The sequence below is a fragment of the Grammomys surdaster genome, unplaced genomic scaffold (assembly GCF_004785775.1).
Source record: "Grammomys surdaster isolate TR1022 unplaced genomic scaffold, NIH_TR_1.0 65, whole genome shotgun sequence".
NCBI lineage: Eukaryota > Metazoa > Chordata > Mammalia > Rodentia > Muridae > Grammomys > Grammomys surdaster.
In genome coordinates, this window is record NW_021604567.1 from 546,024 (window position 1) to 560,635 (window position 14,612).

General features: G+C 43.1%; 1 protein-coding gene across 4 annotated transcripts in view; it reads right to left on the bottom strand.

The window, feature by feature from the left end:
* Tbc1d4 (TBC1 domain family member 4) overlaps positions 1-14,612 on the bottom strand; it is a 167,486-nt gene that overhangs the window by 62,410 nt on the left and 90,464 nt on the right. For all 4 annotated transcript variants that reach the window (XM_028771293.1, XM_028771280.1, XM_028771271.1 and 1 more), the window contains exon 2: positions 2,066-2,668. In XM_028771293.1, the coding sequence (XP_028627126.1) occupies positions 2,066-2,668 (603 nt within the window). The remainder of the gene's footprint in view (positions 1-2,065; positions 2,669-14,612) is intronic.

Below are 14,612 nucleotides of genomic sequence, written 5' to 3' on the forward strand. Positions count from 1 at the left end.
ACTTGGCAATTAAATATGCAACAACAGCCATTCAATGATGTGGTCCAGACAAACCTATTTCTAATGTGTTCCACCAGATAATTCAACCCAAAATTAGCTGTCTCAAAACATTTCTTTCCTTTGTCGGGAAATTAAGCGATCTTAGATTCTACAATTCAAGCCAAAGAATAGAAATCCTTTTTTAAAAGGATTTAAAGGAATTAAGAAATTAATTCCTTTTCAAAAAATGTGCAACCTGGGGCTGGATAGTTGGCTCAGCAGTTAAAAGGACATATTGCTCTTGTAGAGGACTTGGGTTCAATTCCCTGGTAGTTCACAACTGTCCGTAACTTCAGCTCTGGGGGATCTGATGGCCTCTTCCAACCTCAGTAGGTACCGGGCAGAAACATGGTACACATACATATACGACATATGCAGGCAAAACACTCAGACACATAAAATAAAAAATTCAAAAGCAAAACTTTCTCAATATGCAACCTGAAGTCAAATCATGAATCTTAAAGTCATCGATTATTAACCTGCATTATAAGATGTTCTCAAATGTAGTCAATAAAATGATATATACAGGACTGAGCTTAGTTAAAATGTTAGAAAATAAATATCCCAAAAGGCTAACAGAAAGAACTATGACTGATTCAGAACAACTCAGGCAGCCCAGAGAAGAGGGGAAACTGACTTCACACACACTACAGAAAAGCAAGAGCCACTCTGACCACAAGCCTAGATGGGGACTTTACAAGACCACACAAAAAAAAAAAAAGACTAACTCCATATCTTCCCCATATTCAATCTTATAAGTGAAATGACATTTCCCATGACCCTGTACATTTTTAAACTATTTTTTAAATAAAAAGTTATCTCATAGAGGGACTAAAATAACTGTGCCCCAGCAGCGCTAAGAACTATGCAAACATGGGGACTTAAGTTTGGGTCCCAGCACCCACTTAACAAGGTGGTCTTGGTCTTGCAGATACTTGCACTGCAGGGGGCAGAAATGAGAGAATGGCAGTCTTGCTGTCTGCCAGCCCACCTGATAAAAGAATTCTAGGTTCAAAGGAATAGGGCAGAGAGTAAGAAGGAATACAACACATCTGCATATGCCATGAACCCCTTCTTTCCCCCTTTCTCACACAGAAAATGATCTTTTACTTTGAATGTAGCTGTATCAAGTGACTTAATAATTGACCTAGTGAATTATCCAGCCAATGGTACTTCTTTACTGCTCCGTTTCTGGTGGCAGAGTAAATCAGTACGCTCTATGAACGACATCTGTAAGTCCCTGCAACTCCTCTCTCTGGAAGAACTCACTTTGTTCTGTTCCACGCCTTATCCTGCCTTCCAAGATCCACACCTTAAAATAATTACTAAGATGCTAGTTTTATTAAAGAATGTATTTAGGAGTCAACCCATGCCAGACACTGGTGATGGACACCTAGTATCTGTCACATGATTCATCTCAGAAGTTAAGAGAAGTCTTTCATTCTCTCTGGGGTCCATGATGCCTCTGTGTTCTTTCTCTCATTCTTCTGCCTTGTGAGGAGAAAAACGAAGGTAGAAGTGTTTGCTGAGGCTACTGGGGTGAGCAGAGAGGAGGGAGACAGGGCAGGACTACTGGGAGGATAGCTTAATCTCTCAAATGCAGCAAGAGGACAATTCCCAGAGTCCAGTTTTAAAATAAAAAAAAGAACGCAAGGCAAAGCAAAGCAACGCATGACATAGTCAAGTGTTTGTAAGGTCAGTGCTGAGAAAGAAGAGGCAGGTAACCTGGGAACCTGCCTCAAAACAAAACAAGGTGGATCATGCCTAAGGAATGGTACCCAAAGGTTGTCCTCTGGCCTCCACATGCACTCAAGCACATGTGGATAACACGCGCGCACACACACACACACACGCACACGCACACACACACGCACGCACGCGCGCACACACACACACACGCACACACGCACGCACACACACACACACACGCACACATGCACTCGCGCACACATGCACTGACCAGGAAAGAACTATAGCTGCCCAGAATCTTTAGAAGCTGTAGGCCAAAAACTCCCTGCCAGCCTACCTGGAAGAGCATGGTCCGATTCTTCTCCGAGTCTGAGGGCTGCACGTGACTGGGTGCGCTTGCGTGCCTCCTTCTTGGCTGTGTTTTCTGGTTATTCTCATGAACCTTCTTTTGCATGACGCCTGTGACACTGCTGCACCGAGATCGAAACTCCTGCTGCTCATCAAAGCCACAGTCTTCCAAAATCCTCTCTGGGAAGCAAACCCGAGAGCTGGCTAGTGCAGGTTGACTGGCCAAGGCAGGAAGGCTAGCCAGGGAGGGCAGGGCACGGGGGCTGTCGATTGTACCATCTGCCTTCTCGGGCAGGCTGTCGTCCGGAGACTCAGGAGACTCAGCCTCAAGGACTCCCATCTCATCCCCGGGGTCACCACCTCTCTCGCCCTGCAGCTTCAGTCGCTGTTGCTCATGCAGGCTGAACTTGTCCTTGCAGTCATCAATGAGGCTGGAGGGCGCCTTCTTATGGGTCACGATCACCCGCCCACAGTAGAGCACTTCGAACTTCTGAGAGTTGTAGAAGGCATCCTCGTTATCTTTGCTGGGTTTGGAGTCCTCCTTCATGGCAGCCTTGGATAACTGCCTGATGCTACTGATCACATCCGGAACCTGGGGAGACAATTGAAGGCCTCCGTTAAGCGGCGTGTCCTAAGATCATTTCTGTTTACCTGAACTGCTGGGCGCCGACAGAATAGAGTTTCAAGTACTGCAGCGCCTACATACAGGAGACAGAGCTGGCAAAGTGACACTACTCTGAAATAATCTGCTTCAGGGGAAAATTGAAGTTTAAAAAGAGTATTCTATTTTCCTACTTTAACTATACTAGTATCGGTCAAGAACGGTGACTCATACCTGGAACTCCTTGGTGGCAGGCTGCGACAGGAGAGATTATATGAGTTTGAGGCTAGCGTGGGCTATAGAGTGAGACACTATCTCAAAAACAACAAATGTACTAGTTTGTCCAAAACAGAACATGATTATTTAGGCCATGGATCCTTCAATAAGTGATACCTTTTACTTGTAGGTAAAAGTTGGAATGTGCCTCTGTTGAAATAAACTGGCATTCCAACAGTGAAAGCAAAACCAGATGCCCTCATCAGGACTAAACTCAAGGAGGGCTGCAATTCTCAAACACCTTATGCAGGAATATTAAAGAACAGAGGATTTTACGAAACTGTTAAACAGCTCCTTAGAGGGAATCAAATGTCCACCACTTCAGTGCACACGCACGCCCAGACACAACCAGCATACCTCCAGATCTTTTCAATTCTGTAGGACTGATAATGAAAGAAAGAGATAGAATTTACGTTTTCAAAGGATGGAGATGTCTGTCTTTATTTTTTCCCCAGCTTCCAAAGCACATAGAATAATTCCTAGATCATAGCCGATCCCAAGTATGAGTCCCTGCAGAATTCTTTCTATTGTTTTGGGAAAAAGGAACAGCCATATTATTCTGAGGGTTGCTCCATATTTTAACATGTGTGTCTTGTCCTTAAATCTTCTAGAGAATGTGTCAAGACCAGGATTTCTTCTTGTTCACAGTTACTTAGGATTCAGTGTCAGGAGAGTCTGTTTTAAAACAATGGGAGTGTCAGCAGACAAACATGAAGATTCCCTGTGGGGTAAACTCCCCATACTATCTGTGCAGTGCCTTGCCATAATCTTCTGTCACATCGAGTGCTAACATGCATCTCAGAGGCTTAGCCCTGTCTTCTACTTAGGACAAGGCTTACGTCACTTGAAGAGCCCACAGTGTTGGAGAGTGAGCAGCTGCCACTCAACTCGACCGTATAAAGTACACTTATTTCAGTCGGTAGAATACAGCCTTAGTAGAATGATCTATTCCTCCTTGTCAATTCTGTAAACTGAGGAAACACTCTTCATCTGATTATCAACACGAGGATCCCTAAGCTTCAAGGATCTAGAGTATATATACTACACACACACTACATACTACATACTACATACTACATACTATATATTATATATGTAGGTTATACATATATATGTATAACCTATGGCTAATGTTTCTGATATATATAGACATATCAGAATATATATATATGTATTAGTCTCTGCAAAATTCATATATATATACATATATATATACACACATATACATATGTACTTTGCATGCATGACTGATGCCTACAAAGGCCAAAGGTGGCTTCAGATCCCTTGAACTGGAGTTAGGGATGATTGTAAGCCACCAAGTAGGTGTTAAAGATCAAACCTGGGTCCTTTGGAAGAACAGTAAACTCTTAACTCCTGAGCCATCTCTCCAGCCTTTGTAGGAAGTTTTGCACTTGTGCTTTTAAAAAACATTCTCATTACTTCCATTTAAATAATTTGGGCATAGCCGCAGAGTTAGATTCTACACGTGAGACTGCATACAGCCAGCTCACCACTGCTTTTGGCCAAGCCCTCAGGACTATTCTTTATGGAGAACTGAGAGCTCTACAGTGAAAGCCGAGCCAGTGACTGAACTACTACAGCTGCTGGACTCTTCTCTGGGACCACAGAAAAGGCCCAGCACCTCAGTGGGATTCAGTAAAGGGCTCCATTTACATAAGCAGAGTCTGCCACCCTGAATTCTAAACTGAGTGGGTAATGGAACCTTCCAGTAATTTAACATGTTTACACCATAAAGTTGATTCCAATTGCCTTTAATATCTCCTCCCAGACCATAATTCACCACAGCTTCAGTGACCTGGACTACAGTCGCTAACCACAAAACCAAGCTAAGGGTGGTCCAGCTCTGTGTGGGCTTTTTCTTGTGTGAAAGACACAGAAAAGGAAATTGAGCACCCTATAGCCCCTGCTTGTACAAGCATCCCACATGAGAAAGGACACTGTTTATTATCATTACAGTGAGGCCAGTAAGATATCCACAGTGGAGAGATGAATTATTAGAGAAACAAATACACACACACACACACACACACACACACACACACACAAGATGTTCTTTTTCTCTATTTGCTTATGGGATCCACCAGAAGCATTGGCTCTCTCCAGAACTGGCACAGACCTGTTTCAGTAAATTAATAGCATTCTCCTACAGCACAGTACTAAATGCCATGTATTTATCTGTGCAGTTATTAATTCTGCTGAATAAATTTGAGTCCCGTGTGCATGCATGTGTTACATCTTTCCAACATCTCTTTCCTGTACTGTGACACATGAGTTTTATGTGAGAGAAAATCTAATATGTGTCTTACCAGAATTCTTCTCTGTGACCAATAGGAAAAGCCTGGGCTCAGAACTTGAATGAATACTGTCAAGTGTGAGTGTGTGTGTGTGTGTGTGTGTGTGTGTGTATGCTGCTTACATTCAAGACACATGGCCCCCTCAAAATTGGGGAACCACAGCTTCTCCCTCTGCTCACTGTTGACGTACAGTAGGAAGTACCCATGTGTTTCCAGAACACCCCGAAATGCTGCAGAGCACCCCACCACACAGAGTCTAGCTGTGCATTCCAGCGACTTGTGTTGTGGCAACAAATATCTCTGCTGCTCAGATGCTGCCTGCAGCCCACACAGCCTGATTCAGACTTACAGTTAATTCTAGGCACCGTTTTTATTCTGGGTAACATTTACTCGCTAACAGAAACAAAACTAAAAAAGATGCCAGCCTGCTAGACACTAGGAAGTTTATATCTCTTGGCCAGCTCTGCGGATGTTTTCTCAGCTACCGCTGGGGAGTGGTGTTTCACCTCTGCAAAGGAGAATTGTTTTAAGAATGAGAAGGTCATAGAGGATCAGAAAGTCTCACTCAGAGAGCCAAAATCTGTGACTCTGTCTCTACATGAGTGTCAAAATAACAGAAGGAGAGAAAAATCTTTAGCATTTTAACATTAAGCCAGAAAAGATCTACATTGTTAGCAGTATTCATTTCCAGAAATGCATGGTCATTGAACAAACAATGCATGGAGGGGAGCTTTTTCAAGTGTCTGGTGCCATTTAGAAAATGCCCAGTGCCACCTTTAGCTGGTATTTTGCTATTACACCTCCAGGGACGCAGGGATTCAAGTACCAAGACTCGGGCATTAATGCAATCCACACTCTAGATCTCTCCAGCTTCTCCCAAAGTACTACTCATCCCTTTGATGGCATGTTGCTATTTATCATCAACTAAACATGATTATTTCACATGTTCAAAAATATTAGTACTTTCAAATTACAGCTTGCCCAACTCAAGAGAACACCAATCCTACCACTACCACACATCTGTCTAAACTTCAGATAATAAAGGTTTCAGAAAACCCAAGATAAAACCCTGGCATTCAAAAGGCCCCAAGGAAAGATACCATTGATCAGGAAGCCAGCTGATTGCCAATGAGAAGACTTCCCAAGTGTAATTGCTTCAAAAGTTAAGTATTTCCTGAGTCTGCAGTCAGGAAATATACAGATTGCTCGGGACGAAGGCACCAAAACTTTGGCTTTTATTTTTTTTAGAAAAAAAGAGATTCTTTATTTTTGATGACTAACCCCTTTTTTCTGCTCTTTAATCGTGTCTAGCATTTATGAATTTTATGAATACATAAATAATTTACGGACACAGATAAGAGAAGATTAATCTATAATATGAGGTCATTTTCCTACCAGGGCTCAGATAGACTTCAGTAAATATTTTTAAATGAATCCAAATGAGAACTTAAGAATATACAAAATAACACTTTTGAAAGATAAACTAGGTCCTTTGATGCCAGCCTAGCAGATTGGTTCATTATCAATCTTTTTCTAATAGCCTAAAGTGGGCACCACAGTATTAACATGAAAGTATAAACCCTGAGGGAAAATATTACAAAACATGTCAAATACACTGAAAGAGTTGCCTATAACTTGTAATTACAGTTCAAAGCAGCCCCGAACATATAGAAATAACATGGAGTCTGTCGTGTAAATAACATATGCCTTACAACAGTGGTTCTAAGCCTGTGGGTAACAACCCCTTTGAAGATCACATATCAGATATCCTGTATATCAGATATTTACATTACAATTCATAACAGTCCATAAAGTAGCAACAAAATAAATTTATAATCGGGGTTCCCACGACATGAAGAACTGTGTTTAAAGGTTGCAGCATCAGGAAGGTTGAGGACCATGGCCTCAGAGGAGGGTAGTTCTTTGTAATCCTGCTCTGCTTAAGAGGCAAGATCACAAGGGTGGCAGAGATGACTGAGTGTAAAGAACGCCTCTGCGGTCCAGAGAACTGGAGTTCATTTCCCAGCATGCACGCATAATGTCACACAGCCACGTGTAACTCCAGCTCCAGGAGACCCTGATGCCCTTTCTAACTTCCGCAGGCACTGCTACTAATGAATGCAAACTCCACTTTAATTTAAAAAACAAATAAGAAGAGTAAGCAAGAATATAGATTGTCTAGGCAGCATGAAGTGCTGGACTTAGAAAGGGCTAAAGTGAGATCAGGGACTCTAAGGAAGAGTAGTTCGGTGACTCGATGTTATCATTTCTATCGGGCTTCATAAAAATTTCATTATCAAACAATGGAGGATGATGGGAAGTGTGCACACACCCTGCAGCGGCTTGTAGGTATTAGAGAAACACTACCAGCCTTAGCCACTTCTCCAGACACTGTTGCCTTGGCAGCACACCCAGCTCACATGATAGTCTGAGGGCGAGGCTTCTGGAAAAAAAAATGTCATCTGAATATTTGTAGATGACGTCTTCCCATGCAGGCACGCTGATCTTAAATTCTGAAGCTCATACAGTCCATTACCTCAGCCTCGCAGTAGGTGGGAATACCGGTATATGCTGTCATGTATGGCCTCGATTTTAACTTTTTCCCACAATTCCTCCAGATTCTTTGCATTTGCCTTAAAACCCTAAGTTACTATTTCAAAGGAAATGTTCCACAGTAAGACATAAAGTTTAATTCTGGGTGGGTGCAGAGTCAAAGTAGACTAGAGCAATAGAACAATGTGAAAAATCACAGAATCGCAAAGCCCTTGGTGCCCTTGAGGAGTCTCTGGTCTACCCCATCTTGTTTCAAAACAAACTTCTTACATCAAAAGTTAAAGCAATAAAGGAGATAACGAGATTAAAAGAGAGGCGTTGGGGCCAAAGAAAGCAGAGTAGGCTCTGTGGCTTCAAGCAGACTCCTAGGAGCAACTTTAGTTTTGATCTCCAGGCTATAAGCCAAGCTGCTTTCCTCTTAGCCCAGGCTTTATAGTTCTTAGCAGCCCTCAGCTACTTTGCTCCAAACCCTAGTAAGAGCAAAGCTGTTTCCTGGTACGTTTCCTGCCGCTGTTCTCCTGGTACGAGATAGCATGGAGCAGACCTGCTTCACCGTCATACCAACTTCTCTCCCCAAGTCTGTCTTACTGTTCGTAACATTGAACTTCTTCCGTGGGCAGCTTAATGGTTTAGTTTATTTTTACTTCCTTGTTTGTGAGTGTTTGTGAGTGTTTGTGTGTGTTTGTGTGTATTTGTGCATGTGTATATGTGCACATGTATGTGAGTGACCACGGTGGCCAGGAAGGGGCATCAGAGCCCTTAAAGCTGTAGTTACAGGTGCTTGTGAGCTACTTGAGGTAAGCAGTGAGAACCAAACTCTGGTCATCTGCGAGCGCCCTTACCTGCTGAGCCAACTCTCCACCCCAGACGGATCTTCTTAGCCTAAGACTATTTCAAACTGCAGAAGCCTATGCCATACACAAGGGGTTCCCAAGGAACTCTTGAGGAATCACATGATTAGATTAGAGTAGAATCCCCTTAGAAGTGGGGGTGCCCAGTGATAGAGGGAGAATAGAGCAGAGACGGGTGATAAGAAGTTAGAAGAAAAAGGTCGTCATAGTCCCTGTCACAAATAATCCATTGTTTTAAAAACAGATGCAATTCATTGCATGCTATGGTTAAGAAAGAAAAGAAAAGAGCACAGAGCATAAACTTTGCCCTCAGTGACACCCCCACTCCAATACCTACTGCTGCCCTGAGAAGAGTCTACAGTCTACGTTTGTCTTCAGCTTTTCATCTGGAAAGCGTACATCACAATACTTATCTCACACGTAAGCTCAAAGGAAAATTTAACTAAAGTGTGGGAATGTGCCTGAATATGGTGGGACAGTAAACTAGCCAGCAATGTTTTTAATGAAAGCTGAAGTATAATTCTGTCCTATGCTATATAAGAAACTGAAAGAGGCCGTGTCAATATAAACATTCTGACCTTCAGGAAACAGGGAGAAGTGAGAGATATGAGGAGGAGGAGGAGGAGGAGGAGGAGGAAGAGGAGGAGGAGGAGGAGGAGGAAGAGGAGGAGGAGGAGGAGGAGGAGGAGAAATTCTATGCAGGATGAGTAAAATATTGAGGATTTTAGAGAGTGAAAATTTCCAAGAAGGAATTGGAATAAGACTCTTCACCGTTTTAGAGAAAGGACCCTCTGTAAAACTCTGTAAGATGCAGAGTAAAAGTCAAGCCAGTAAGGACCTGGTCCTGCAGATAATCTGGGAGAAGCACATTCTGAACAGTTAGAACATCAAGTTCAAGGCTCTGAGCCACAAACTTGCCTGGTGTGTCCAGGGAAGTGCAGGAAGTCCTTGTGGCCAGGTTGAGTGAATGACCAAGGATAATGGACTGAGGTAATTGTGGGGACATAGAGATTGACATTGTGCCGGCCTTGAAAGGGCTTCAGCTTTTATTCTTGCTGTCGAATGGTTGAATGGAGAAATGACATGATTTAAGTTATGTTTTCAAAGGACCACTTTGGTTAATGAATGGAACACAGATAGCTCTGGCAACCCAGGAAAAGCTCACCCAGGAGCAACCATCAGGGAGGTGGCAAGCAGCAGCGGGCATCTCCGTATTGTCTTAAAGATACAGTGTGGGTTTTGAGAGCCCTGAGTTGGGGAACAGGACATAGAGTGTCAGGATAACTTCATGTTTGAGAGGAATTAGAGATCCAGTAGGATGAGAGGGGCAGCTGAAGGCATCAGGAGCTTGGCTTGGGCTATAAATTTTGAGTTTTGCAGTATCAGCAGGCAGCGGAATCTATATCCCTCCAAAGAGAGAGGATGGCTGTCATAGAAATCGTGACACTATTATCATATAGATGACCTTTAAAGCCGTAAGATTAGATGACTTTTGTCCAGAGACTTCGTATAGGGGCTGGGGAGATGCTCAGTGTGTAGAAGGCTTCCTGAGTAAGAATGAGAACCTACATTTAGAACCCCAGAAGCCAAGTCAACCAGGGGAGCACACATGCAATCCCAAGCCCTCATGAGACGGGAGGTGGGGACAAACTCCCCCAACATTCCAAGGCCAGCTACTCTGACTCAGCAGTGAACAGGAGGACTGATGCCCACGGCTGTCCCCTGACCTCTACTCTGTGACACAGTTTCAAAGGAAAAAGGCTCTGTGCAGGTGTCAGAGGGAAATAGACAGAGATGTGGTAAGTGATTGACCCAGAAAATTCCCCGGTTCGGCCCACTCCCACGTCTCAAAATGGTTACAGTGAGGAAGATTGAAGATATGTGAACAAAAGAAACTGCATCAAGAACCAGGGATAAAAACATCAGAGAAGAGGACCCTGAGGCCAGTAAAAGCAGAATAACCAATGTGGGGTCATAGGTGGTTTTGACGCACATGCGAGCGCGCACATACACACACACAAATAGTATAGGCAGCAGACAAAACTTATACTAGGGTAGACAGTTTCAAGAACAAAGCCTGCAACAACAGGAACCGACTAACTTTGAAGCCTTGGCTCAGCTGTTACTTGCCACTCATTCAGAGAACACAGCTCCCATTCCCAACGCTCACCCAGCAGCTCACAACCATTTGTAACTCCAGTTCCAAGGAACCTAAGGCTTTCTTTTGACCTCTTCATGGGCCAGGCACTTACTTGGTGCACAGAGATACATGCCGGCCAAACACTAATAATACACAAAGAAATAATAAAATAAACCTAGAGAAGACGTTATAAATAAAGATGTTCAAAGAATGGCTTCTGATGAAGAATGCCCGATGAGAACGGGCAAACTGGTAAGCTGGAAGAAGTGGGCAGAGCCACAGGAACAATGTCCTTAAATCGGCAAAAGGGAAAAGACAATACAACCGAAGAGGGAACCGTTCAGTGAGTGGGGCGAGGGGCTTCAAGGGCAGTGTGGGAAGGCATGGCGCTGTGGGTAGCTGACTTCCTCCTTCCTCTCTCCTCCCTCACGCTCCTCTGTAAATCACGAGGCCGGCTCATGAGCAGAGCTGAGGACAGGGAGGAAGATTCAGCAGAGTACTGAATGTGAGACAACTGAGTTTAATTCAAAGCAATTAGGAGCCAACTTGTGAGGCAAACTTGCTTAAGGTTATTCTTTCTGAGGTGTCATGGAAGCCATTACAAGTTAATTGAAGGTTTTACTAGAGAGCTTACATATCTTGGGTAAAATCCGGTCATTGGGAAATAGAAAGCAGGAGTCTGCACCTACATGAAGTCATGGAAATAAACTACACTCCCAGCATAGGCTGAGGCTGAGAGCTGAAGTGGACGGTTCTGGTTGTCATGTGACACAGACTCACATGATCTTTTGCAAAGGCAGACTCACGCTGTATTTTGCTGAGGCAGACTCAGGTAGTGTTTGGGATGGGGGGGGGGTTGTCGAAGCGTATTAAAACCCTTATTAAAAGTAGGACTTAAAAAATCTAAGCCTACAGGGAGCTATTCTAAGAAGTATTGTATTGGTTCCCTTTCTTGTTGCCATGACAAATTATCTACTTATACAACTTAAGGAAGAGTTTATTTTAGCTCATAGTTTGAAGGGATATAGTCAATCACGGAAGAGAAAGCTCGGAGGCAGAAGCATGAGGTAGCTAGTCCCATTGTCCCTAAAGTCAGCAAGAAACAAACAAACAAAAAAAAGATGAATTCTCCTTTGCTTGCTTTCTCCTTTGTTCTGGAATTGGGGTCCATGGGAAGGTACCACCCACATTCAGGGCGGGTCTTCCCTCAGTTAAATCTCTTGGAGACACACCCACAGACAGGCCCAGGGGTGTGTCTGTTAGGTAACTCCAAATCGAGTTGGGTTAACAGTGAAGGTTAACACCACAAATACATTCTGGAGTAAGTCTGCGTGTACTTAGGGTAAAAGAGAATATTTTGCATCTTACCAAAAATATCTGCTAATCAAGTACTTGTGTCACTTATGAAAAATAATTCCTTATTTCTTTTCTTATATAGATAAAATTTTCAAAGGGCCAAATGAAAAACAAAGTCACTGAATCACAAGAGTAAAACTTCTTTGCACTCAAAGAAATTAATCTGTTTTCTAATTGTAGTAACACAGAGCACAGGACTGTGAAGCACTGCGGGTTGCTGTTATTTATTATGGGATTGTGAAATTCCTGGTTCTGAATGCTGCATATCCCTGCAATCAGTACAAAACACAGTGAACTAATCTATTAGTTGATTCTATTGGTCAGAATATGTACTTAATGCTGATTACTGTCTGCATTTACTTCAATCACCACTAGGGGGAGTGTTCTCACATGGACTAGTGTAAGTAATAGAACTGCAAAAGAGTAATACTGAAAAATAATAGTTTGTAAAATATCATTACCACTGCTCATATCTTAAATTCATAAAGTCAACCACTTAGAAGTAAAGTCATTGTAAATTTGAATAGTTAAACAAGTATGCCAAACCAATTAGCAAGTTAATAAAAAGAAAGGTTACTTTGTAAAAAACATTATCATAAAATCAGGATTTAATGGATTTGAACCTGTTAACTATGTTCACAGAGAACTTAATAAACATAATAAGAAAAATATGCCTTGGAATTTTATCAGTGTATATGAAAATATAGAGCCTTCTAAAGAAAATGTCAGAGGGGGCAGTTAATAAATTTCAACTCATAAAATGTCTGAACTCAAGAGGAGAGAAGGCTTTAAGCAAGGCATGGTTGTGCAACAGAACGGGGGCAAGGGGGCGAGCAGTGAGCCAGAGGATCTGCACAGCACAAGTCCGCTGAGATCAGTAGATAGAGTTGGGATGGTATCAGAAAACAAAAACACCACACATTTCTCAGAAACCTATTTCTGTCCTGGCGTGCCACATTGCTTCAGACATTTATAACAGCACAACAGATCTTTCACACTGTAAATAAAGTAGTACACGACATTCCCGGTCACTTTTCTCCAGAGAGTTCAGTTGCTTTCAAACATTATCTTTCATCAGTAAAGGTGCACAGGCCCCTCTTCTTCCAAGAAGAAAAACAAAAACAGAAACAAAAAACAGATCCTAACCGAATATCACCGAAAGATAAGGAGAAAACACACAATTGCCTGACTCTAAAAATAGGCGAGGAGGGAGGGCAGCCACGAGCAACCAGATGCCTTTCTGACCCAGGCGGGCACATTCCATGGGTCAGAGAAGACTAGTGCACTCTCCATGGTCACCATTCAGACTGGAGCTCTGTGTGACCCTGTCCTGGACCCTTACAGTAGATTTTTACCCCCTCTGGAAAGAACAGGAGTCGAGGTGAAGTGTGTCTGATATGGTTATTGCCATTACATTAAAAATGAACAGTACGTCTGCCAACAAGGTTGCCTTTTGGGCTGTCAATAGGTGTTCAGATCTGGGAGCACAGTTCACATCTATCACCCAGGGAAAACTCTAACCAGAAAACATGGTTCCGCTCTCATAGCAACAGAGTGGAGAGATTCTTCACTGGTCATTAGAAAGCACAAAGCCACCTCCCCATCCCACTCCACTGAAGAGAATATAACCATTAGGAGGCTCAAAGGACATGATTTTTTCCTGTCACCTTTGGTGGCAGAAAACAACAAACCAGCTTGGTAGTACTGTAAAGGGTCTTGAAGAAATAACGTACATATGCGTGCTTCATAGATCAGACATCAGATTAATAAATGCAATACACATTGTCACAAGCAATAAGCCTCTACCTCTGCAATCTCTGAAACTGCTTGAGAGACACCTGAAAGAGCACACCTCCCAGCCACAAGGGGCCCCACCCAACCTTAAATATGCGCTCTCTGGCAGGTCACCTCTCCCATTCAACAGAACTCCATCTCGTTCTCCTGATATGTTCTTTAACAGTATAATCAAAGACCTCAAGAAGAAAATAGTTCTACTTATAAAACTGTATGACTATCACACATTTGGCTGTGTGATTTCTAAGTCCTTCAGTTTCCTTCTCCTCGGAAATTTAAACTGATTTGTGGCACTAACACAATTTTAAGAATATAGAAGCCTTTGGCTGGGGAAATGACTCAGTGAGAAAGTGTTTGTAGGAGCATCCCAGTTCAGGTCCCCAGAACCCACTCAAACGCCAGGGATGGAGGCACCTGCCTGTAATCTCAGCAATAGTGAGACTGAGACAGGCAGATGCTAGGGACTCATTAGCCAGCTAGGCTATTCTCACATCCACACCTGGCCACACACACACACACACACACACACACACACACGCGGGGTGGGAGGGGGTAGATGCTAGAGGCTCATTAGCCAGCTAGGCTATCCTCACTTCCACACCTGGCCTCACCCATGCAGAGAAATAGAGGGAGGGAGGGAGGGAGGGAAG